Here is a 26300-nt window from a genome sequence, read left to right on the forward strand (position 1 = left end):
TAGAAGAGCTACACCAGCATGTTGCCTGGAGTAAAACATGTGTTGCATCTGGAGAGGTTGACAAACTTGGATTGTCTTCTCTGCAGTGTCAAAAGCTGAGTGGGTGACCAGATAGAAGTATAATATTATGGAATGCATGCTTAGGATATGCAAGTCTTTTTACAAAGGTGCAAATTTAAATATTAGAGGGCATCGCTTTAAAGTGAGACAGGAAAGGTTTAATGGTGATGCACAAGACAATTGTTTATCTCCCACAGAAAGTTGTACGTGCCAGGCAGCTGGGATTAGTTTAGTTTAGCATCATGGTTGGCGCAGACCTTGTGGAATGAAGGGCCGGTGGTTCCTGTGCTATTCTACTCTCAATTAAAACCCATTTTTACTTTGCACAATTATTCTTATTATATTCTAATTTCTTTGACAATAGGACAATCATTCTCAGAGTCAGCAATTGTTTTCTTTTCACATCATTTATTTCCATTGAAGTGACTAATTTTATTAATTTGCAGAACTAACACGCTCTAAAAAGTAGCTTTATGGACATGTTGCAAAAAATGCATTCTCAAAATATTGCTGTAAAACCGTTACCACAGCAGAAACAACCTTTCTACTTAGAAAAGATCTTGACATTATGAACTGTCAACAGAAGAAATTAGAAAAAAAGCATTAGAAATCAAACATGTTTTAAATTGCAGAGATGGGCAAGAACAAAGGGAGTGTCAGTGAGGGAGCCCAGGTGAAGAGAGAATGAATGACACAAATCAGTAAGAGTGCTGGCTGGGAGCCGGTTGGGATGAATGAATGCTCATTGCAGATGATTTATATGGAGGAATGTAGATAGAGGAAGATGTATGAAAACTGAGGGAAGATGGAAAAATAAATCAAAGGCAATGATGACACTCTAAAATTCAAACCCCAGGAGATGCAGGACATCTGAAATAAGAAAAGTAAAGTGCTAGAAATGACAGATCAGGCCTCATCATCAGAAAACAAAACGGAGTTGGTGTTTGAAGTCAATGGGCCTTCATCAGAACTGCCCAATTCGGAAGGGCCAGTTGGATGAAACTATCGATTCAATAACAGGTTGTCATATACGAGATAGACACAAAATGCTGGAGTAACTCAGCGGTACAGACAAGCAGCATCACTGGAGAGAAGGAATGAGTAACGTTTCTAATCGAGACCTTCTTCACACTGAGAGTCAGGGGAAAGGAGATGCTGATTCTCGGGTTTCTTGGAACAAGTTAGAGGACCAAAGACAGAGAAAAGTCGAAGATAAGAAAAAAAGCTGGAGTAACTCTACGGGACCGCCAGCATTCTTCAACCCGAAACGTCACCCATTCCTTCTCTCCACAGATGCTGTACGTCTGTCCCGCTGAGTTACTCCAGCATTTCGTGACTAGCTGAAGAAGGGTTTCGGCCCGAAACGTCGCCTATTTCCTTCGCTCCATAGATGCTGCTGCATCCGCTGAGTTTCTCCAGCATTTTTGTGTATTTCGTGACTATCTTCGGTTTAAACCAGCATCTGTAGTTTCTTCCTGCACAGAGAAAACTCTCTGGTTTTATTTGAGATTTCCAACGGCTGCAATTAGGCGGGGTTTTTTTTGCTTTTCGATTGCTGCGGATAATTTAACATCACAGGTGTGGGTGCAAATAAACTGCAGGGAGACGGTGAGAGGGCGGAGCTGGGTCTAGACTTGGCGCTGGTGGTGGCGGAGAGGGCACAGAGTCCTGCAACGACTCGAGCAACATCCATACACACCTGAGCATCCGCCAGACGCCGCCCCCAGAGACACAACCCCGGCTCCAGTCCCGGCTCCAACCCCGGCTCCAGTCCCGGCTCCAACCCCGGCTCCAGTCCCGGCTCCAGTCCCGGCTCCGGCTCCAGTCCCGGCCCCGGTTTAACACAAAACAACACACCCCCCTCGACAGGGTCCTCCCTTACCCCCGGCGCCTGCTCACAATCCGTCTTTTAGCTGCCCAGGAGTTAGCCTCCGAGTTTTGCCCGTGGTTATTCAGCGACCATATCAGCGGGAGCGAGGCCGTTGTTTCCCGATAGAACGAAGGTCAAGTGGATGGGAGTGAAGATTGTCGGGGGGTAGGATGTTTTGATGAGTTGGAGTGGTCAGGCGGGCCGGGCCGGGCCGTGACGTAGAGGGAGTGGAGACCGGGAGTGAGTGAGGGCCCCGGGACCTGCAGCTCGTGTCGACGACATGGAGAATCGTCCGAATGTTCTGCTGACAGGTGGGAGCGCCGCCCCCCCCATTATAATCATCCCCCCCATATCACCCCCATCATCCCCCCCATCATAATCATCCCCATCATCCCCCCCATCTCCACCCCATCACCCCCCCCATCTCCACCCCATCACCAACCCCCCATCATCCCTCCCCCCTCACCCCCCCATCATCCCCCCCCATTATAATCATCCCCCCATATCATTCCCCACCATCATAATCATCCCCACCATCATCCCCCCTATCACCCCCCCATCTCCCCCCCACCAACCCCCCATCATGCCTCCCCCCTCACCCTCCCCAATCATCCCCCCCATTATAATCATCCCCCATCATAATCATTCCCCATCGCCCCCCCCATCATCCCCCCTATATAATCATGCCCCCATATCACCCCCCCCCCCCACATCTCAACCCCATCAACCCCCCCCCTCATCACACCCCCCATCAGCCTCCCCCTCACCTCCCCATCATCCTCCTCCCCACCCCCCCCATAATTCGCACCCCCCATCATCCCCGCCCATCATCCCCTCCCATCATCCCCCTCCCCATCATCCCTATCGCCCCCATCACCCCCCCCCCCCCCCCCCCCCCCCAATCATCCCCCCCGTACTTTAGTCATGGAGTGTGGGAACAGGCCCTTCGGCCCAACGTGCCCACACCGGACAACATTTCCCAGCTACACTAGTCCCACTTGCCTGCGCTTGGTCCATATCCCTCCAAATGATGGGATAGTCCCAGCCTCAACTACCTCCTCTGGCAGCTTGTTCCACACACCCACTACCCTCTGTGTGAAAAAAGTTACCCCTCAGATTCCTGTTAACAGGGCTGCCAACATTAGGTGAGGGTTGGGAGTGAGAAATTGCGAGAGACCAAGCCGGTGGGAGCGTAGCAACGAGGGGGGGGGGAGGGGGGTGGGCAGAAGGTGTGAGGGAGAGGGTGTGGGGGAGAGGGTGTGGGGGGGAGGGGAGTGTCCTCCCTCCCATTGGTACGGAGCTTTTGCATTTTTCAGCTTGAAATTGTGCAATCTTGTGCATTCTGTAGCGAGTCTTTTAACCTACACTTGAATGCAATATTTATGCTTTATATTGGATTAGCTATGAATAAGGTTAGGCTAAATTACATTCCTAATTACATTCCAGAGTAGAGCCAGGCTCTGATCAACAGGTGCAGCACATGAATGATCTTAGTATATTCATGTATGCAAATCAGATTATAATCAAACACTTGGCCCATGTTGACCAACCTGGGTCTCACTGCACACCTGGTACTACGCATGACCCTGACTCCAGTTGCATACCTTCTCATTCCTGACACTGAGTCCAGCCTTATACCTGGCCCCCTATTCTACCCTGATCATAGCTGCTTAGGTTCCCAGTGCTGAACACTCCCATTGTCCCAGCTTTGACTGCACACCTTGATTCTGGATGCACACTTGACCTTGCTCCTAGCCCCTCTGCACTGACAATATATCTGGCCCACACATAAAGCCCCACATCTGACTCTCTGGATTTAACCTATTACGTTCAAGTCCACAGGTGCTTATCTAATGTGGTAATCTTTTATGGGGCACTTCACAGACCAAATTTTGCATAACAAAATTTGTTACATCCATTGGCTTCCTTGTTATCTAACATGCTAGTTACTTTGAGAAAGAAGTCGTCAATTGGTTGAACACAATTTCTCATCCATAAAATTACACCCACTCAGCTGTATGAGTATTTTACCATTTCCTTTATTTTCCTAAGAAACTTATACATACATACAAGTTATTTTCACCCCCCAATACTTTTAGTATTTTGCTGTCTTCCTCTCAGCTGGAACTTTTCCGAAATGTAAAGTCCAATATTTAAGCAATATTATTCTATTAAATGTGATCTTGAGAGCACATAATCTTTTCTGTGGTATTCATAACACACCACAACTTTGTTTTGATTGTACCTAGCAACATGCATACATTATTATATTACAGTTAATATGTACAGAGGGCAAATTTTTGTTCCAATGCTCCCCATTCCCAATTACATATAGATTGAAGTGATTGAAATCCAAATGATGTTTCAATGGCATCAGAAAAATAAAACTTCCGGAATGGATGATATTCATTACATGGTTGGTTGGAGTCAGTATCAGCAAAATTACTGTATTAAACTTTGAATCTTCAGTTGTCCTGGTTCAATAATAATAATAATAACCTCCTCACACATTCCCCTGCAAGTATCTCTGTCACTCCTTTAAAGTATATCCCTTCTTTGAACAAGCTCTTAAACATTGCATCGGAATCAGTTTCCATCTGATTACACTCCTTGAGGATGTTCATCTACGTGTTCAATTAATAAAACAACGAGATTGGGGACATTTCTATTCAACCTGTCAAAGGAATTTGTGGATGTGGGGGGGGGTTAGAAATAGTCAGTGAGGTAAACAAACATAATAGTTGAGTGGCAAATGACAATAGTGTTACCTTCCCAATATTTAACTGAAGGAAATAATGGGTTATCGGGGCTGTATGTTGTGACAGACACACCTTGCATGTCATTTTAATATTACACATATTCCATCCCCCTGGATATTCCAAATTAATAGGTTTTGGCAACAAATTACAAATCAGGCTAATTACAAATCAATAACATTAGCCAACTCCGAAACGAAGCGCTGAGCATTGGGGTCCAGACATCATGGACAACTGGCCTCAGTTCGCGCTCAAATCTGGCAGTGCTCTCTGTCTGAATCAGGGACCACGGAGTGTTTTTGAAAGTGGGGAGGCTGAGCGATCACTGATCACTGGCCTTGGGGGTACCTGGCGAGCTGTGGGGTTGGGACTTTTCAAATTTGATGTATTAAAATCATGTTTTAGTGCATTGTAGAAGTATGATTTCAATGTTTTTGTTTAAAGTATTTTTAAGAGGTAACTTTTTAAGGGGTAACTTTTTCCACACAAAGGGTGGTGGGTGTATGGAACAAGGTGCCAGAGGCGGTAGTTGAGGCAGAGACTATCCCAACATTTAAGAAACAGTTATACTGATACATGGATAGGACAGGTTTGGAAGTATATGGACCAAAAGCAGTTAGTGTAGCTGGGACATGTTGGCGGGTGTGGACAAGTTGCGCCGAAGGGCCTGTTTTCACACTGTATCACTCTTGACTACATTATACCTCCACCATGCATGAATGCTTCAAAATCAAGTGGTCTAGTTTTATTGCCATATACTCAAGCATAGAAACATAGAAAATAGGTGCAGGAATATGCCATTCGGCTCTTCGAGCCAGCACTGCCATTCAATATGATCATGGCTGTTCATCTAAAATCAGTACCTCTTTCCTGTTTTTTCCCCATATCCCTTGATTTCGCTAGCCCCGAAAGTTAAATGTAACTCTCTGTTGAAAAGATCCAGTGAATTGTCCTCCACTGCCTTCTGTGGCAGAGAATTCCACAGATTCACAACTTTCTGGGTGAAGAAAGTTTGTCCTCATCTCAGTCTTAATTGGCCTACCCCTTATTCTTAAACTGTGTGACCCTGATTCTGAACTCCCCCAACATCGGAAACATTTTTCATGCAGTTACAGTAAGTGAGAATCTAGCAGGAAAGCAGGATGCTTTCTCCTACCACCCCCATTTGAAGGCCACTATCTTCCACCATTTCTACCCAGTGCTTGGTACTTACTTCCAGTAGCCACTGGTTGTCCTCCAGGATGCACCGAGCTGCAGTCTGATCCATGCCGGTCACCTTGGCAAATTCGGCACAGAGACTCTCACGGCAGCAGCGCAACGCCTCCGACGGCCAGGGACTCTTGCACCGAGGCTGCTCCATGGCCGGAGCTGCAGCAAGCGACTCGCCAGCCCCGCAGACACTCGCCAGCCCGGCAAACACTCGCCAGCCTGGCAAACACTGGCCAGAACCTGCTCCCCGTCTGCATCTGTCCCCGCCACTGCTTCTGCTTCCATCCCTCCTTCAGCCCCAGCTTTCCAACACCCACAGCCCATGCAGTTGATATGAGTTTTGAAATTTTCATTGATCACAGAATTTCTCATGGCAGAGCGTGAGAAATTTGTGATCAGTGTGACAGCGAGAGAATTTGGCTAAATGCGTGATTCTCACACTCAATGTGTGAGAGTTGGCAGCCCTGTGTTAAATCGTTTCCCCCTTCACCTTGAACCTATGTCCTCTGTTCCTCGATTCCCCCACACTGGGCAAGAGACTCTGTGAATCAACCCAATCTATGCCTCTCATGATACTCATGAAGCAAAAAATAACATGTTTTTCTCAAGTTTATTGACAATGCAAAAAAAAAACTGAAATCAAACTGCTTGTTCAAAACTGAAGCAAATAAAGGCAAACAGAAGAACTAACCTTGGAGGTGTGAGAGAGAGAGAGAGAGAGAGAGAGAGAGAGAGAGAGAGAAAGAGGGAGAGAGAGAAAACTAAACACAAACTTTTCATAAACTAACAAAATCATACATAAATAAACTTTTGATAAACGAACAAAAATAAACAAAAACATAGTTAATTTTTTTAAATTCATATAACATCCCTAAATGATGGGTAAAAATTACTAAATAACGTGGGTGAATGAGGGACTGTACCTGCACGGCAGGAAGCACAGACAGGACTGATGGAGACCGTGCATGTGTCTGTACTCGAGTGAGTCACTTAATGATACACAAATCCATCACGTACAGCTCCTGTCCACTGACCACTTTTGCACTGGCGCCGTATAGACATCGCTAAATATGACGTTGTAGTGGGACGCGAAGCGGTCCGGCGAAGAATGAGGCGGGACACGGAGTTTGGCCAAACCAATGATTCTTTATTACTATTCTAACAACTCCCTACTAACCACCCCGGTGCGCCAGCAGTCCCAACTTTATATACTCCCCAGGGGAGCCCGTGACCAGCCCATGACCTCCACCTCCCGTCACCGAGACATGTGACCCCCTTCAGAGCCGAAGGTTTGCACCGCACGTGGCTCACCAACAGGGGCCGCCACAATGTCGTTAAATATGCTAAATTGACATCGCTAAATATGCTGTACCTGTATAATAAAATTACAGATATGAAATTAAACACAAAAAATGACCCAAAAATGCATTTACATATATGATTAGCCTATTTCTCACTATTTCTCCCAGAACCTCTAGTGCTCTCTCGCGGAACCCTAGTGTTCCGGGGAACCCCGGTTGAGAAACGCTGGTCTACTCTATCTATATCTCTCATAATGTTATATATTTCTATCAGGTCTCCCCTCAACTTCCACACTCCATCTGCTTCCACCACCACAACTGGCAGTGTGTTCCAGGCACTCACCTGGTATGGTACCTTAACAACATGGTTAACATTCTGAAAATTGACACCATGCTGAAGGAAACATTAGCACATATGAGACAATGATTTTGGTGATAGTCTTCAGATAGATAAGTCATGGGAACATTTAAGTGGAAGGATGTTTCTGAGACTCAGGGAGAACAGAAACCATGGAGATGGTAGTTAAGAGGGAGACACAAGAAACTGCAGATGTTGGAATCTTGAGCAAAACAAAGATGAAGTCAACGGGCCAGACAACGTCTTGTTCAGATTGAAGAAGGGTCCTGTCTTGAAATGCCGTCTGTCTGTTGCCTCCACAGATGTTGATTGATCCATTGAGTTCCTCTAGTGCTCTGAGATGAAAATTTAAATGTCCAGGACCCAAAGTGACTTAAAAAAACACTGATTTATGTTAAACACATTACTGCGTAGCGCTATTAATATATTAATGTTAACAGAGTTGCTGCCTCACGGTGCCAAAGGTCTGAGTTTGTTCCTGACCTCGGGTGCTGTGTGTTTGGAGTTTGCATGTTCTCTCAGCACCACGCGTGTTTCCTCTGTGTACTGCGGTTTCCTCCCACATCCCAAAGATGAGTGAGCTTGTTGGTTAGTTGGCCGCTGTAAATTGTCCCTAGTATGTTGGGAGTGGATGAGAAAGTGGGATAATATAGAACTATTGTGAACGGTTGAATATTGGTCAATGTAGACTCAGTGGGCTGAAGGGCCTGTTTCCATGCTGTCTCTCTAAACTAACCTAAGCGAAACTGAGAGATTTTTCTGTGCAATTGTCATATAATTTCAGGCATGCAGAATTTGCAACACCACAAAGTGCTTTAATCTGCAGACATGTTGCAGTGTTTCACCAGTATGCATTTGTAATTGTCATACTAGGAATGTCGTTTTTGGATGCGTTGTCTTTTTTGTTCAAAGCAGGTTTGATGGTGACTCATTCGTATTAGAACCAAGGTTGGAGTTGACAGGACATTGGTGTGCGATTAATTAGCATAAGGTGGAGCCATGGTGTGAAGTTTGCAGGCAAAACATTGGGTTAGAAGATAAATTTCCAATTTTGGTTCAGTGCCTTTGTTTTACAGCTGTTAAATTGGTCCTTCTGGTCCTTTCCAAATGTGCTTCTGCCGGCTTTTTGTGGAGTAAATTCAGTATCTGCACACTGCACGGTACTTGTCTTTTCTCAGTGTATCTATAATTCTTCCATCAATAACATCAATGTATATTGCCTGTCCTCTACCTCTTTGGTAAGCAAAAATCGGGCCCTTCTTAAGACATCACTGTGGTGGACCAAATCATGAACAATGACAAGATGGAGTAAAGGAAGGAGATGGAGAACTTAGTGACATGGTGCCAGGACAATAACCTCCCCCTTAATATCAGCAATATGAAGGAGCTAGTTATTAACTTCAGGAAGCATGCCCCAATCACCATCAATGGTGCAGAAATGAAAATGGTTGAGGGTTTGAAGTTCCTTGGCATTAATATTACCAATGATATGTCATGGACTAACCACATTAATGTGACAACCAAGAGCAGAATGAGGAAATTCTGCATGTCTCCAGTGATTCTTACAGATTTCTACAGATGCCCCCATAGAAAGCATACTGGATGGTTGTATTACACTTCAGATGTTTCAGAACAGATTTGCCCAAGACCGTCAAGAAATTGCAGTGAATAATTTAACCTATTAACATTCCTTTTGACCTTACAGCTGATAACCCAGTCTAATTTTGTACCATCTGCAAACGTAGAAGTATTGCACTGAATTTTCATTTAAGGCTTTAATATAAATAGTGTTGAGCTGAAAGCACAGTACTGAACCTTGTGGCATATTGTCATGAACGGACTTACAGTTAGATGAAGACCAAGTTATTCCTACTCAGACATTCAATCATTCCTTTATAGATGCTAATATGTTATTGCCAAACCATGCAAGCCCTTGTTTATTGTGACAGCCTTTCTGCAGATCGAGAGATAAACTACATCCACTGGTTCCTCCTTAACTACTTTGCTAGTTACATCATTAAAAACCTTGCTTTCCATTACACTATCTCGATTCGTTAATCATACTATCTAATGGTTCAGCATTTTGTCAATAACTGACATCAAGCTAATTGATATTTGTTTTTCGATTTTCTCCCATATTCATATTATGTTTGGTACTTTCCAAGTTGCAGGAAATATTTCAGAATCTACTGAATTTTGATAGACCAACACAAAAACATTAACTAGATCAGTTAACATTAGTATCTTGGGGAACATGATATTAGTTCAAGTGCAAATGTAACATATTAAAATATATTTAATTTCAATTCTTTATCTTTTAGTGAAAGTAATTATTTTGAGATTCTCAAGTTATTGAAACTTTCTGCATTATTTCTGCTTCATTAATTGTGCCTTCATCATGAAGACATTTAATATTTGGCTATTGCTTCAACCATTTATTCTTCATTATAATTCTTATGTCTTTATAGCATTTACTGTTGGTAATCTTTATTTAAGTAAGTTGTGGAAACTCATAAGGTTTTTTTCCCTGCTAACATTCTGAAATTCTATCTTCTATCCTTTTTTTGATCACCCGTTACTTCCTTTGAAAAAAAAAATCTTTTGCAGTGGTTTAGTGGTTTTGGAAGAGATAGTGGCAGGATCTGAGAAGTAACCACAAATAAAATGTCAAGCAGCATAAGATGATGAAGAAATAGATAAAGGGAAAATAAATGAATGAATTAATAATTTTATTGGTCAAGTATTCACATACAAGTACTTTGCCTTGGTTGTGAAAATGAGTGTAGTCTTAATAAGGAGCACAATTGCCATGTTTATTTTTGATAAATCGTGTTTGACAAATTTGCCACATTTGTTGAGTATGTAACATGGAAAGTTGATGGAGGGGCAACTGTATTTAGATTTCAGTAAAGCAGATGACAAACTGCTCCATATTAAGCTGGTGCATAAATTATACGTGCATGGTGTCGGAGTAAGTGTGTAATGGCAAATTTCCGACTCTTCCAGTGTCCAACTTTCCGTTGCCATTACTACACAGGTATGTAGGAGTGATCTTATGCAGACCAAATAGAACAGATTTTCCAGTCGTTATTTCCAGTTTAATTGGTTCTTTATTGAAGTAGTTGTACAAACAAACAGATGAATGTACCAGCCTTTCCTTATTCTGCATACAAGTTGTAGCTAGCCATTCTTCCCGGTCTGGTGAACTGTATGATCTCCCTCCCTGTGCCTGGTCTGCCACTCCCTGTCCACTATGCCCATATATATACACGCCCCTCTGTGCATCTAATGACCGCCCCCCAAGTGTCCAAAATAATATTGCAAGATATATCTAGACAAAATGATATAATATGCCAACAGTAGCTAGCCTAAACATAAATGGCTCCTACAAAGTGTGTTAAAATGGATTGGAAACTGCCTGCATTATAGGAAAACGTTTGAATAAATGGGCTCATTTCAGATTGTAACAAGGTACCTAGTGGAGTTAATTCTTGGTCTGTTGTTGGCCAATATATATAATGACCCAGAGAGTGGTGGTGTTATTCTGGCAGGATTCTTATACCAGTGGTATTATGCAGGGACGTGTGGAAAGACCTCTGTTGTTTGTAATATATATATATATACTAGACCAAGTGCAGACCCGTTGGGTCTGTTCCCCCAACGTGCGGTTGTGGGGGGGGGGGGGGAGGCGGCATGCAGCGTCACACACTAACTACCCCTCCCCCACACTCACGCTAATGGAGGGGAGGAGGGGGAGAGAGAGAGAGAGAGAGAGAGGGGGGGGGGAGAGAGGGGGGGGGGGGAGAGGAGGGGAGGAGAGAGGGAGTGCTGAGAGGGGGGTAAGATGAGGGGCGGGGGAGGGAGGATGGGGGGTAGGGGTGTGTGGAGAGGAGGGTGGTTTAGGGGAGGGATGGTGGGGGAGGGGAGGAGGGGAGAAAATGAGGGGAGAGAGAGAGAGAAAGGGAGAGCAGAGGGGGAGAGGAGAGGGGGGAGTGGAGAGGGGGGAGGGGAGAGGAGAGGGGGAGGGGAGAGGAGGGGGGGAGGAGAGGGAGGGGGAGAGGGAGGGGGGAGGGGAGGAGAGGGGGGAGGAGAGGAGAGGGGGGGGGAGAGGAGAGGGAGGGGGGGGGGAGAGGAGAGGGAGGGGGGGGGGGGGGGAGGAGAGGGGTGGGGGGGAGAGAGAGTGCCTTTTTACTTCAACCCAAACCCAAACAACCATTTGCAGGCAGTGCTTTTTTACCTATAACCATATTTTCAAACCAAATTAAGGGTACTCACAGTGCTGTAGACATTTGTCAGTGTCATTCAGAGCTCAGATTGAGGCACACCACTTGCAGAGACTGATTGAGGCACACCACTTCCTGGTTTTATAGTCCCTCCCCCTCCCTCCAACGGGGGCAGCAGAGAGAATGGGGAATTTTGTAAAAACATTAATATCTCTGTCAATTTTCATCGACGGGAAAAATCCTCGGCACACATGCGGCGGAGGGGGGCTCTGAGCGAGGTGGCCAAAAATGACGGCCGTAGGTGGCGGCGTACTCTTGGAAATCACAGCACAGAAAGCCAAAACCGGTCAAGAACAGACTTTTAGTAATATATAGATAGATAAATGATTTGGACACAAATGTAGATGGGCTGGTTAGTAAGTTTGCAGACAACACCAACATTGGTGGAGTTGCGGACAGTGAGGAAGGCTGTCAAAGGATACAGCGGGAATTAGATATGGGCAGAGAAATGGCAGAGGGAGTTTAACCCGAGCAAGTGTGACATGTTGCGCTTTGGGAGGTCGAATGTAAGGATACGGTATACAGTTGATGTGCAGAGGGATCTTAGGGTCCAGGTCCATAGTTCCCTGAAAGTTGCACACATCAATAGAGTTGTAAAGAAAATGTACGGAATGCCTGTCTTCATTGGTCAAGGCATTGAATACAAGAGTGAGGAAGAAGTTACAGTTAAATAAAGCTTTGGTTAGGCCGCATTTGGAGTATTGTGTGCAGTGTTGATCGCCCCATTACAGGAAGGATGTGGAGATTTTAGAGAAGAGGCATTTAAAATTGAGGTGTGTTGAAATTTCTTTTTGGAGAGGATAGGGAATCTCTGGAATTCCCTGCCCAGGCAGGTGGTGGAAACTGACAATGAAATACTGTCAATATTTTTCAAAGACAGAAGAGTGTGTGACTTGGAGGAAAACCTGCAGGTGATGGTGTCCCCAAGTGCCTGCTATATATGTCAGTAGAGAAAGCAGGGTTGGGAAAAGCCCCTCAAGTAATTGGTGTCCATTTTATATATGGTGTACATTGTAACCGTTTTATATCAGTGTTGAAAGGAATGAACATTTGGGGTGGTTGATGTGATATCAGTTAATTTGACAGCTTTGCTCTGGTTAGTGTTGAATTTCTTGAAAGTTGTGATGCAGCACCCGTTCAGGTAGCTGGGGAGTATTTCATCATGCTCCTAACATGCCATTAGTCAGGAGTGAAGTCACATGCAACATGATAAACAGCCTCTGCTTTGCTCTTGTAGCCACGTTATTTACAAAGCTGGTCCTGTTGTGTTTCAGATCATTGAATGTTGAGGGTACATAGTTAACATTTCTCATGTTGGTGATGGTCATGGCCCAGTACTTTCAGGTGTAAACATTACCTGTTGCTTATCAACCCATGCCTGTATATTGACTCAGTCTTGCTTGCAGCAAGGGCTGTTTCATTCGGTGAGGATTTTTAATGGCTAAAGCATTCTGGTTCCACTCAAAGGTGCATCTGTAGCATTTGGGAGATCAAGATGGGTAACAATTTGGAAAGTGACACACTGGTCAACCTGAGGAGCACCTTCAGCAACAGACTGGTTCCACCAAGATGCAGCACAGAACGCCACCGGAGATCCTTTTTCCCTGTGGCTATCAAACTGTACAACTCCTCCCCTTTCTGTCTTGTGGTAGACTGACAACCCCCCTCCCACCCACCCCCAATCTTTGCACATTCTCAATCCTGGACTTTCCATTCATCACTTTAATTTCATGTATCTTGTTGTGCTTTATGACTTTTGGCGGACCAATTTCACTCCTGGGATAAATAAAGTTCTAACGTATCGTAAGTGACCACCGCAGGTAAAAGTGAGTGGGGTAAATGCATTAGGTGGTGAGACTGAGTAAACAGAAATATGATTGAATCTATTTTTAAAAATCAACACTTTCATGTAGATTAATCTTTGCTTTTGTGGAAACTCCATTTATTTAGTTACATAAACACAGTAAATAGTATTTCTTAAGGAATATATTTGCTAATGCTCAATTTACGCAGGCACGTTTTAACAAAAGTTCACAACAGTGTTTATCTTTGCCGTGTTGGCAGGTACTCCAGGTGTTGGCAAAACTACCCTTGGTAAAGAGTTAGCTGGAAGAACTGGACTGACATATGTGAATGTGGGAGAACTGGCAAAAGAAGGTGAACATAGCTTTATATACTGTGTGAAAATATTAACCTGCAAATTACTGGAACAGATTTTTTAATGACCAGAGCATTTTATAACTAAGTTATCTGAATTTGGTATGCTTCATTTATTATGACATCTGATGGTAAACAGTTCTAAAAATCTAAACCTCTGATGAGGATTGGTAATCCTTAAAAACTGATTTTTTTAAAAAGGGATTGATATTGCAGAATATATACTTCCAATCTTGTTAAGCAAAATTTTGTATTTCATCTTTCAACTCATTTTTAGGAAATAAAGCTGTGTTCGAGAATATTGTTTATCATAAATGAATTTAGCTCTTTTAAAATGTTTGCTCTGCACTTAATTTTCAAACGTTGCAGAAAAGACTAAGAGCATCTGGACAGATTGCTTTTGATGTTTGTGTTTTAAAAAGTGACATGTTTTTAAAAATATATAGAAAAGCCTATTTACTTACAGTAAGATGTCTGAAATCTGTAATTTCAGGATGCTGAATGGTAATTTAAGCACACAGTGATGAAATGTTGGTTCTGAAAAACGCAATTAATGCTGCAAGTGGATGGCTAATTTATTTCAGTTTATCTGATTGAATTCCTTATTTAAACTTAGTGGTTGTTGTGTTCAAGTCAATGGATAAATGTATTACATTTTGATTAAAAGGTTTGTGGAAAGTGATAATCGTTGCTTCAGATGAATGTGTAGCATTTTTCCTGATTTTAGGTATTGTATCATATATCAGTGCATGAATAATATTTGTGAATTTTTCTATAGTTTCTCTCAGAATTTATGTTTCTGATCAATATATTTCTAATATTTTTTGCAAAGGTCAGCTATATGACGGTTATGATGAAGAATACTCATGTCCTATTCTGGATGAAGATGGGGTCAGTATTGTAGTACAACCATGCTATAACCCAAAATGAATTGATTTATTTTTAATGCATTGAATTCTTTCACTTCCATTTTTTTTGAAATTCCAAAGTCTAATCCAGGACCCAAGACAGTTGAAATTCTTTCCACATGGATATGGATAGGGGACATGGATATGGATAGGTGACATTTCGGGTTGGGACCCATCTTCAGATGATTGTAGTAGGGAGGAGAAAGCTGAAAAAGAATTGAGGTTGTGACAAAGCCTGGAAAATAACAGGTTGACTGACAGATTGTTGTACCAGTTTGCCTCCTTTTCATCTCCAGCTTTTGTCCCCTCATCTGCCAATCACCCCTCCCCCCCTTCAGTTGTATCCACCTGTTATTCACCAGGCGTTGTCCTGCTTTCATCTCTCTTCTAGTTTTTCCCACGCTACTACAGTTCAAAGAAGGGACTCAACCTGAATCGTCTCGTACCCATGTCCTCCCGAGATACTATCTGACTGCTGAGTTACTCTAGCACTTTGTTTTCATTTTGTAAAACAGCATTTGCAATTCATAATCATAATCATATTTTATTAGCCGAGTATGTTTTGCAACATACGAGGAATTTGATTTGCCATACAGTCATACCAATAAAAAGCAACAAGACATACAAAATACATTTTAACATAAACATCCACCACAGTAACTCCTTCACATTCCTCACTGTGATGGAAGGTGAAAAAAAAGTTCAATCTCTTTGCTTCTTTGTGCTCCCGGGGGCCTTGAGTCTTCCATTGACGGGACGATCTTGGCTCCCGTAGCTGGCCGTCGGTCCCTCCGCATCGGGGCGATCAAGCTCCCGCATCGGGGGGGATCTCAACTCCCTGCGCCGGGCTATTGGACCCCGGGTTGGGGCTGGCCGAACCTCTTGCGACTCTGGAGCTTCCCGACATCAGTCTCTACCCGAGACGGCGAGTTCTTCGATGGTGAAATCCGCAGGCCGCGGTTGGAGCGTCGATCCCAGGCAAGAGATTGCAGGCTCCAATGGTAATGCACCGTCCCACTTAGGAAACCTGAACGGAAACCTCTGGAGACTTTGCGCCCCACCCAAGGTTTCCGTGCGGTTCCCGGAGGTTTTTGTCAGTCTCCCTACCTGCTTCCACTACCTACAACCTCTGGCAACCTCCGGGAACCGCACGGAAACTTTGGGTGGGGCGCAAAGTCTCCAGAGGTTTCCGTTCAGGTTTCCTAAGTGGGTCAGGGGCATAAGTCCACGAACGACCCTGCGGTGCGGCTCAAAGTCAGTCTCGAGCAAGGCCGCCAACTCCATGATGTTAGGCTGCGGAGCGACAGGTGATATGATCCGGAAAACAATCGCACCTCCGACAAGATAAGAGACTGAAAAAAAGTTTCCCCCACATAAAACAAAGCAGAGAACATTAACACGTACTTTTTAAAACTCACTAAAAATAATATAAAAGACAATAAGACACACAGACTTGGCGAGGCTGCATCGCTGATAGCGCCACCCGGTGCAATTCCTTGTGAATCCACACGTCAACTGCCCTTCGCTTTTCATTCTGCTCCATCGCTTCTACCTGCCTTAAAATGTAAAGTCTTCATAAAAATAACAGCTAATGTCTCTAGTTTGAAGCTGAATTGAGGTTGTGACAATTCTGCTCTGCTTGGACTAGACTCGGGCTAATGCATTTATTCATTAATCCATTGAACTTTTTTTCAATGAACCAGTGTATAGACTGGGTTTCATTAGAACGCGATCGCAAATAGTGGTGAACTGGTGATGATCTTCTTGTTTGTATTTTGAGAGATTTTGTGCATGTAATCCACCATAATCCACATTCCGGGAAAAAATGGCGGCGGCGGGAAATTTAAATTAACAACGGTCCCTTACCGCGAATCGGCTCCATCTGCTTCAATTGCCGACTGTGGTTTATTTCCATCCTGGACGAGGTCTTGACCTACCACCTGACGTGGGACCACTGGAGGGTCGCTCCGGTTGCGGTGGTCTGTGGTGTTTTTTCGGCCGTTGAACGATCGTCCCCCTGCGGCCTATACTGCTAGCTTCTAGCTGCTAGCCGCCAGAACCGCTAGAATCCCTGCACGCTGCCCGGAGAGGACGCTGGCGTTGACTGTTCGCCGCTTCTCCGCCCGCTGTTCCCCCCCCCCCCCTGTCTGTTACCTACCTGTTACCTATTACCTACCTGCCTGTCTGTTCCCTGCCTGTACCTGTGCCTGTGCACCATCGACGCTGGACACCTCCTGTGCCTGTGCACCATTGACGCTGGACACCTCCCTGCACCAGTGAGGGAGCTGGACAACCTCTCTACACCTGCACTGCTGGACAACCTCTCTGCACCTGCACTGCTGGATACTCTCTGCACCCTCATCACTGGACTACCTCTATACCTGCTCTACTGGACAACCTATCTGCTCCCTCAATGCTGGACACCTCGCTGCATCTGCACTGCTGGTCAACCTCTTTGCTCCCTCACTGCTCGACACCTCGCTGCACCCGCTCTGCTGGACAACCTCTCTGCTCCCTCACCGCTGGATACTCTCTCCACCTGCACCTGCACCGCTGGACACCTCTCTGCACCCTCACCATCATGCTCAAATACTCAACTCTGCAGATGACTGGTTTCTTCAACAACCACATCCCATCCTGCATCCAGGTCGTTAAACAGCTTGGACTTCTGCGTCGACCCCGTTTCATCCACAGAGGCTCTCGGCGCAGGCTTGTTTGCTTCAACCACGGACATTCCATTCCATCCATTTGCTCACTACCACGCTCTGCCCCCCCTCACCCGCGTCACCCCTCATCCCAGCTGACCGCACGCACTGTCAACCGGGACAACCTCAGATCTCTCCAGCCTGCCCCCATCCCTCCACCCTCTCATAATGCCAACTTTGCCCTCCTCAACACCAGGTCGCTCAACAACAAAGCCCTTGCCCTCCATGAACTAATCCTTGACAACACTCTGGACTTCCTTCTGCTCACTGAGACCTGGCAACAACCCAATGTCTTCTTCTCCCTCAATCAAACATCCCCACCTGGATTTAATTACATTTCCAATCCCCGCCCCTCCCGCCATGGAGGTGGCCTCGCTGTTATTTTCAACCAGAATTTTCGTATCACTGAACTCACCTTCCCCCCAGTAGCATCATTTGAATTCCTCGCCTTCCTTATTTTATATGTCCCTAGTGGCGGCGCGGCTCTGGCTGCAGCGGCTCTCCGGCAGTCCTGTTTGTTTTGTGTTTTTTGGGTTGTTTATTTTCGTTTTGGTTAGTCTAGTTTTGGTTTTTAGTTTGTGTTTTGGGGGGGGGGGGTTGAAACAGGGCTTGCTGTCTCTCCCTGCGGGGGAATGCGACTTTTTTGTCGTATTCCCCTTCTCTGCCTCCGTCTGTGCTGAGGCCTAATGGCGGAGCTGGCGACCTCGAGGCTCAGGAGGCAGAGCCCGCCAGGACTCGCACTGAGCTCGCTCCCGTGAGGACGGCCCGGCTCGGGGCTGGAACAGGGCTTTCGTGAGGGGCTGTGACGGCCGGCCCGAGGAAGGAACGGTGCTCCCGTCGGAGTAGCCGAGCTCGGGGAGGTACGGCGTTCCCAGCCCGAGGGAGGAGCGGCGCCCGGTCGGGGCGGCCCAGCCCGAGGGAGGAGCGGTGCCCGGTCGGGGCGGCCCAGCCCGAGGGAGGAGCGGCGCCCAGTCGGGGCGGCCCAGCCCGAGGGAGAAGCGGTGCCCGGTCGGGGCGGCCCAGCCCGAGGGAGGAGCGGTGCCCGGTCGGGGCGGCCCAGCCCGAGGGAGGAGCGGCGCCCAGTCGGGGCGGCCCAGCCCGAGGGAGGAGCGGCGCCCAGTCGGGGCGGCCTGGCGCGAGGCTGAGACAGTGGCAGTACTCACGTGAGGGCGATCCGGCTCGGGGCTGGAACGATGCTCCGGGGGCTGGGACGGCAGTTCTGGTGGCGGTGGCCTGAGACCGGGGGTTCGGCCGCGGGCCAGCGGCTGCGTCAGCAGGTCTGGTGAGCGGCAGCTTCGACTACCCCGGGCCGCGGTGTTTGACCCGCAGGACAGGTTTTAACATCGCCCGGGGGGTATCGCCTCAGCGCAGAAGGAGAAGAGGAGGGAAGAGACTGCAGCCCTAAGACTTTTGCCTCCATCACAGTGAGGAGATGTTGGGTGGACTCACTGTGGTGGATGTTAATATGTGTTTATTGTTGTTTTTTATTGTATTGTATTATATGTATGACTGCTTAAATTTCGTTCAGACTTCGGTCTGGATGACAATAAAAGGCTATTCTATTCTATTCTATTCAAAGCCCTTTCCTCCACGACAGTCATCCTCATTTACCGGCCACCTAAACCAAACCCCTCCTTCCTATCTGACTTCACTGAACTCCTCACACTTGCCTCATCCCTCTCCCCACGTCTGCTGCTACTTGGTGACTTAAATATTCACATGGACTCCCCCACCTGCAAGCTCGCATCTGAATTCGCCTTTTTACTTGACAACTTCTCTCTCACTCAGCATGTCACCTTTCCTTGACCTGGTCTGCTCCACAAATCAACCGGTACTCGACCTCCATCCTTGCCTCTTCCCCCTCTCTGATCATAAGCTTATACGGTTCACCATCCCTTCTCCGACACCTCGCCCCCGCTTCCTCCGAGAAATCACCATCCGTAATCTAAAATCCATTGATCCCCATCATCTCTCTGACCTGCTCTCCACCACTCTCCCCCTGGACTCAACCCCCATCTCACCTGATGATCTCACAAACCATCTCAACTCCACCTTGTCTACCTCCCTTAACACTATGGCCCCCCTCAAAACAAGAACCGTAACTTTCAACACATCTTCACCCTGGTACACACCTGCACTTCGTAAACTGAAACAGACTGGTCGCCGACTTGAACGACTCACAAAGAAATCATCTCTCACAGTCCACCTTGAAGCTTACAAACTCCACCTCACTGACTACAAAGATGCCCTCATTGCTGCAAAATCTGCCTACCTCTCCTCCATATTCACCGATCCCTGCCTAAACCACAGAACCCTCTTCTCCACAGTGGGCAACCTCCTCAAGCCTCGAGCCAACACTCTCCCTACCTCTACTCCGGATCTCTGCAACTCATTCCTCCACTTTTTCGCTGATAAAATCAGCACCATCTATCAATCTTTATCCCCTGTACCCGACTCCCCAGCATCTACTCCAACACCTACCAAGGCCCCTCCTTTCAACATCTCCACTGACCTCCTTACCCCTCCTCCACACTGCTTCCTCTCCCAGTTTGACCTGGTCACCCCTATTGAAATCTCCAAACTCATCAGCTCTTCCAAACCCACTACCTGCTCCCTCGACCCTCTCCCCACTCCCCTGCTGAAGTCCTGCCTCCCCGTTCTCTGCCCCTACCTCACTAATCTCTTCAACTCCTCATTGTCCCAAGGAATTGTCCCCTCCGCTTTCAAAACTGCTGCTGTTACACCAATCTTAAAGAAACCTGGTCTTGATCCCTCCTCTCTCATTAACTACCGCCCAATCTCAAATCTCCCCTTTCTTTCAAAAACCCAGGAGCGTATCGTTGCGTCGCAACTTCATTCCCACCTCCTTGCGTATAACCTACTTGAACCCCTCCAATCTGGCTTTCGCCCCCTCCATAGCACAGAAACTGCTCTCCTCTAAGTCCTCAACGACCTCCTCATCTCTGCTGACACCGGTTCCCTCAACATCCTCATCCTCCTCGACCTGAGCGCAGCCTTCGATACAGTGAACCATAACATCCTGCTCACCAGACTCAAAGACCTCGGCATTGAAGGCTCTGCACTCAGCTGACTCCGTTCCTACCTTTCCAACAGATCCCACTTCATCTCTCTCCACAACCACACCTCTGCTACAGCCACAGTCACTCAAGGCGTTCTCCAAGGCACCGTACTCGGCCCCCTCCTCTTCATCATTTACATCCTACCCTTGGTCAGATACTCCGCCACTTCAACCTGGACTTCCACTGTTACGCTGACGACACCCAGATCTACCTCGGCACCAAATCCCCCCACAACCCCCCCCCTCTCCCATATCAACTCCTGTTTGTCAGCTATAAAAACCTGGATGCAACATAATTTCCTCAAACTCAACAGCGATAAGACAGAATTCCTCCTCATAGGCTCCAAAGCCACACTCAGCAAAATCAATAACCCCACTCTCACCATCGACGGCACCACTGTCTCCCCATCTCCCCAGGCCCGCAACCTTGGCGTGATCTTTGATTCCACCCTCTCCCTTGAGCCTCACATCCGCCATGTCATTAAAACCTCCTTCTTTCATCTCCGCAACATCGCCAAACTCAGACCCTCTCTCACACCTCCCGCTGTTGAAAGACTCATCCATGCCTTCATCTCCTCCCGACTGGACTACTGCAACTCACTTCTCCTTGGCATCAGCTCCACCTACATCAACCGACTCCAACTGGTCCAGAACGCAGCCGCCCGACTCATCACCCACACCAAATCCTGGCATCACATCACTCCAGTCCTCAAACAACTTCACTGGCTTCCCATCTCCCACCGGATCAACTACAAAATCCTGATCCTCACCTACAAAGCCCTCCACCATCTGGCCCCCCCATATCTCACTGACCTCCTCTCCCCCTACCAACCCTCACGGTCCCTCAGATCCACATCAGCCGGTCTCCTCTCCATCCACAAGTCCAACCTCCGCAGTTTTGGGGACAGAGCCTTCTCCAGGGCAGCTCCCAGGCTCTGGAACTCCCTCCCCCAACTGCTCCGCAATTCCGTGTCCCTCACCATCTTCCAGTCCCGCCTCAAGACCCATCTCTTCACCTCTGCCTATCCTTAGCCCCACGTCCCCCTCCCTTTTCATCTGTGCATTAATTGCCTCATATTGTGTTTTGTATTGAATTCTGTCTTTACTTTGTGTACTAGTCATGTCTCTACTATTTATTTCATTCCCCTTACATGTTTTTCCTCTACCTGCAAAATTTTTGTAAGGTGTCCTTGAGACTCTTGAAAGGCGCCCATAAATAAAATTTATTATTATTATTTTATTCTGACAAATTTTTCTCCAAATGGAATTTGCTCTGCAGGTGATTGATGAACTTGAGGAGAAGATGAGTGATGGTGGAGCAATTGTCGATTACCATGGGTGTGACTTCTTTCCAGAGCGCTGGTTCCACATTGTCTTTGTCCTTCGAACAGATAATTCAATTTTGTATGACCGATTAGAAAGCAGGTAATTGTTATGTTCATTCATCTAAAATAAAGTATTCCTAAAATTGCTTGGCGTTCATGTACTATTTCCCCTAGTTACTCATTTGTTGAGTTGTTCTTCGGGAGGTGGCAGAGAAAGGTGAGGCAAGTGCCTTGGTAATGAGTATTGTTTTCAAGGCTATAGTTTCTTGTTTATACTCTAATAATTGACTAGTACAGTGCATACGACAACAGAGTTCACCCCAGTTTTGCTTTGACTTCATACCGTCAGAAACACCTTCGTGGGTATTAATTAGAAGAAAGTATCCAACTTCACTTGTCCTATTTCTATTGCAAGATCCCTGTCAATTAAACCATTTATCAAATTAAGATTAGTTTTACTTGGCATAGATATGGACATAATTCTAGATTGTGAACCAATATCTCCACAATTACTACTCATGTTGTTCCAATTAGGCAAGTAGAATATTTACTTCACATGTTTCTACTGTCCCACTGGATTATGAATCTTGAACACACCATATCCAAGTGGTTCAGTTGAGTGATTCTATGTTAAATATACAGCCCATCAATTTGCCTTCGTTTTAGTCAAGCAAAAATGTAGTATTCCAGGATTTTTTGTGTGATCTTTACCTTCGCAAGATAGAAACATAGAACAATGCAGCACAGGAACAGGCTCTTCGACCCACAACGTTCATGCCGACATGATGGACATAAACTAATCTCCTTTCCACGATTCATACCCCTCCTTTCCATACATATACATGTGCCCATCTAAAAACCTCTTAATGCCACAATTGTATATTTGCCTCCATCATTCACCCCTGGCAATGAGTTCCAAGCACCCACCACTCGCTGTGTTTATGTAAAAAAAAATTAACCTCACACATCTATGTTAAACTTTGCCGCTTTCACCTTAAAACTGTGTGCTCTAATCTTTGATATTTCTACCCTGGAGAAAAAGATGCAGACTGTCCACCCTAGCTCAGCCCCTCATAATTTGGGGGAGAACAAAGAAGCCGGCGTACTTTGTAACATTGTCAGCGCTGTAGATGACCGCTATTTGTATACCTTGGGTATGCGAGCAAAGTATTTCACTGTGCCTTGTCACAATAGACAAAAGACAATAGGCGCAGTAGTAGGCAATTCGGCCCTTCGAGCCAGCATCACCATTCAATGTGATCATGGCTGATCATCCACAATCAGTACCCTGTTCCTGCCTTCTCCCCGTATCCCTTGACTCAGCTATCTTTAAGAGCTCTATCTAACTCTCTCTTGAAAGCATCCAGAGAATCGGCCTCCACTGCCTTCTAAGGCAGAGAATTCCACAGACTCACAACTCTCTGGGTGAAAACGTTTATCCTCATCTCCATTCTAAATGGCCCACCCCTTATTCTTAAACTGTGGCCCCTGGTTCTGCACTCCCCCAACATTGGGAACATGTTTCCTGCCTCAAATATGTACAATCCCTTAATAATCTTATATGTTTCAATAAGATTCCCTCTCATCCTAAATTCCAGTGTATACAAGCCCAGTCGCTCCATTCTTTCAACATGTGACAGTCCAGCCATCCTGGGAATTAACCTCGTGAACCTACGCTGCACTCCCTCATCAGCAAGAATGTCCTTCCTCAAATTTAGAGACCAAAACTGCACACACATGTGACAATAAAGTATTCCATTCCATAATTTTATATAGTTGAATCGGATAAGATCCTTTTCTCCTCTCCGCTCGCCTTACAATCCATTTCCAGTCCTCCCCCTACCCTTTCCTCTCCCCCTCGTCCTTCTTACCCACACATGTTATCCACCAGACTCCCTCTCCTCAAATTCATTTATCCCTCACCTCTCTCCGAAGATTCCCAACATCATTCATAGCCTATCTGATTCCAGCACTGGTATCTTTTGTTTTCCCACTTATCAACTTCCTAACTCTCCACTCTCTCCTCCCCCCCCCCCCCCCCCCCCCCAATCACCGACTGGCCCCCCTCTCACCACTGCCCCATACCTCTGTACTGGCTATCTTCCCTCTACACTCTCAGCCATAGTGCAGCTATTCAACACGAAGCATCAACAACTTCTCACACTCCCCCACCCCCTGCACGCCCAGATACTAGTCAATCGTCCAGCATATTGTCTGTTGCTCCAGATTCCAGCATCTGCAGTCTCTTGTGTTTCAAGCCCATTATCATTTCAAAAACATAACGGTTAAATTCCTTAATTTAGGGATTAAAAAAACATCTGATAATGGAATTAATTTGTTTAACTTTATTGTTTTTAATTTTCCCATAAAAGTATATTGTTGTGAACTATCCCATTATTGAAACAATGTATATAGAGCATTCTAGAAGTCATTTTTTCAAAACTCTCAAATGTTTTCTTTTTTCATGTTGCTTATAACTTTTTATAACTTCTATAACATCAAAGTAACAAATCAAGCTACATAGCTCAAAACTTCTTTTTTTGATTGTAGTCATCACTTAATTTGTGTTCATTATTCAGGGGATACAGTGGAAAGAAACTTCAGGACAACATACAGTGTGAGATTTTCCAGACCATATATGAGGAGGCTATGGAATCTTATCGAAAGGAGATTGTGTATCAGTTGCCCAGCAACACGCCTGAGGACCTGGAAGGAAACTTAGACCAAATTGTACAGTGGGTCGAACAGTGGATAAAAGATAACAATTAAACGCTGCCAATTATGGAAGGTTTTGCGCTGAGAAGCTGGGTTGCTGGCACAAATTGAAATTTATATGCTGAGATAGCTTTTTGTATTGGGCTGTCTGTTTATAAAATTGTGAAAAGGCACTGGTAATTTAAGCAGTGGAAAACACAAAGAACATGCAGGCTATATGAAAATTAATTATTTGTTAAATATTTGGGGACGGAATTGTATGATAATCACGGCAGATATTTTGCTCTTAAACCAAGATGTGTACGTCTACCAATATGAGAACGTGACCGTTCATTTAAATTTAATTTTTTTTCGTTTAAGACGTTTAAGCCAAAATATCTTACTTGTTCTTTGGAAAAGAAAGTTAAAATTATAACTCAAATCATAGTGTGTATTATATATTTTTTTGTAATTTAACCTTTGAAATGTAATTGGGTTATTTCTTAATGAATAAAATAAAAAGGGGTGTCACTTTGGGCATTCTTCACTGAAACTGTTGTTAAATGAACTTTAAATATTCTTATGCATTATGCAAATTGTGCTTCAGTTTATTCCATTTATTCAACTGGCAACTATAAATATTTACAACTAAGCAACAGAAGTGTGAACATTTTAATCTGAAATTCGAATTATCATGACAAATTGAATCTTTTTTGACATAAAGATGCAGAGAATACAATTAATAGGCTTAAATCTGCACCTTTCTCTACAATGTCTGATCCCTCCCCCACACCCTCCTCCAAATTCCTGGCTCCCTATATCAGACATAATTCTCAACCATAAAATGTGTTGGAAGAAAACAGAAGGGACCAATGCTTGACAAATTAAATTTTAATTTCTTCCTGTATTAAGGGCTTTATATTCTAGCAGCTAGATAGGGAATTTCCTGATATGAAACTGACAACAATGAAGCAACAGGGAGATGTGTAGAGTTTGCCTTTGTCAAGATTATCAGTTAGTTACTGCATGCCTCCACTCTTTCCATCTATTGTTCAGGATATGTTTTTTATTGATCCTTCAGGTGTCCGTGGAGCTATGTTTTGCATGAGATGTATAAAAGTTTCCAATCCAAGAACGCTTTGCATTTTCGTTTAGCAATTACAGGTACTTCTGGTTATTTTCGTCAAACCAGACCTGGTGTACTGTATTGTCATTAGTGGTGCTTTTAATTATATGAATTTTGGAATGGTCTGGGATCATTGAACACTATGACTCCTGTTCGAGTCATAGGGTGATACAGTGTGGAAACAAACTCTTCGACCCAACTTGGCCACACTGGCCAACATGTCAAGTCAAGTCAAGTGAGTTTATTGTCATGTGCCCCTGATAGGATAATGAAAGTCTTCCTTTGCTTCAGCACACAAGATGTCCCAGCTACACTAGTTCCACCTGCCCGCGTTTGGTCCATATCCCTCCAAATCTGTCCTATCCAAGTACCTGTATAACTGTTTCTTAAATGTTAGGATAGCCCTGCCTCATCTATCTGGCAGCTTATTCCATACACCCACCACCCTTTGTGTGACAGAGTTACCCTT

The 26300-nt window shown here is 45.3% G+C and overlaps 2 protein-coding genes across 4 annotated transcripts in view; one reads left to right on the forward strand and one right to left on the reverse strand.

The window, feature by feature from the left end:
* Window positions 1–2104, reverse strand: part of rad17 (RAD17 checkpoint clamp loader component) — a 35952-nt gene extending 33848 nt beyond the window's left edge. Inside the window, exon 1 of one of the 3 annotated variants that reach the window (XM_033018719.1) lies at window positions 1760–2104. The gene's annotated coding sequence lies outside the window, so the exon portion shown is untranslated. The remainder of the gene's footprint in view (window positions 1–1759) is intronic. The other 2 variants (XM_033018720.1, XM_033018718.1) reach the window with 2 other exon arrangements.
* A 20-nt stretch (window positions 2105–2124) lies between these two features.
* On the forward strand, window positions 2125–25358 carry ak6 (adenylate kinase 6). The gene is made up of 5 exons (XM_033018721.1): window positions 2125–2241; window positions 13902–13994; window positions 14827–14885; window positions 21966–22111; window positions 24591–25358. The coding sequence occupies exons 1-5, from the start codon at window positions 2211–2213 to the stop codon at window positions 24778–24780; spliced, it is 519 nt and encodes a 172-aa protein (XP_032874612.1). The 5' UTR covers window positions 2125–2210; the 3' UTR covers window positions 24781–25358.
* The last annotated feature ends 942 nt before the right edge of the window (window positions 25359–26300 follow it).

This window comes from Amblyraja radiata, chromosome 3, assembly GCF_010909765.2.
Source record: "Amblyraja radiata isolate CabotCenter1 chromosome 3, sAmbRad1.1.pri, whole genome shotgun sequence".
NCBI lineage: Eukaryota > Metazoa > Chordata > Chondrichthyes > Rajiformes > Rajidae > Amblyraja > Amblyraja radiata.

Coding starts and splice junctions, on each gene's coding strand:
- ak6 (XM_033018721.1), top strand. CDS start 2,211: ATGGAGAATCGTCCGAATGTTCTGCTGACAG. Junction 13,995..14,826: donor GGGAGAACTGGCAAAAGAAG/GTGAACATAGCT, acceptor TTTTTTGCAAAG/GTCAGCTATATGACGGTTAT. Junction 14,886..21,965: donor CTATTCTGGATGAAGATGGG/GTCAGTATTGTA, acceptor TTTGCTCTGCAG/GTGATTGATGAACTTGAGGA.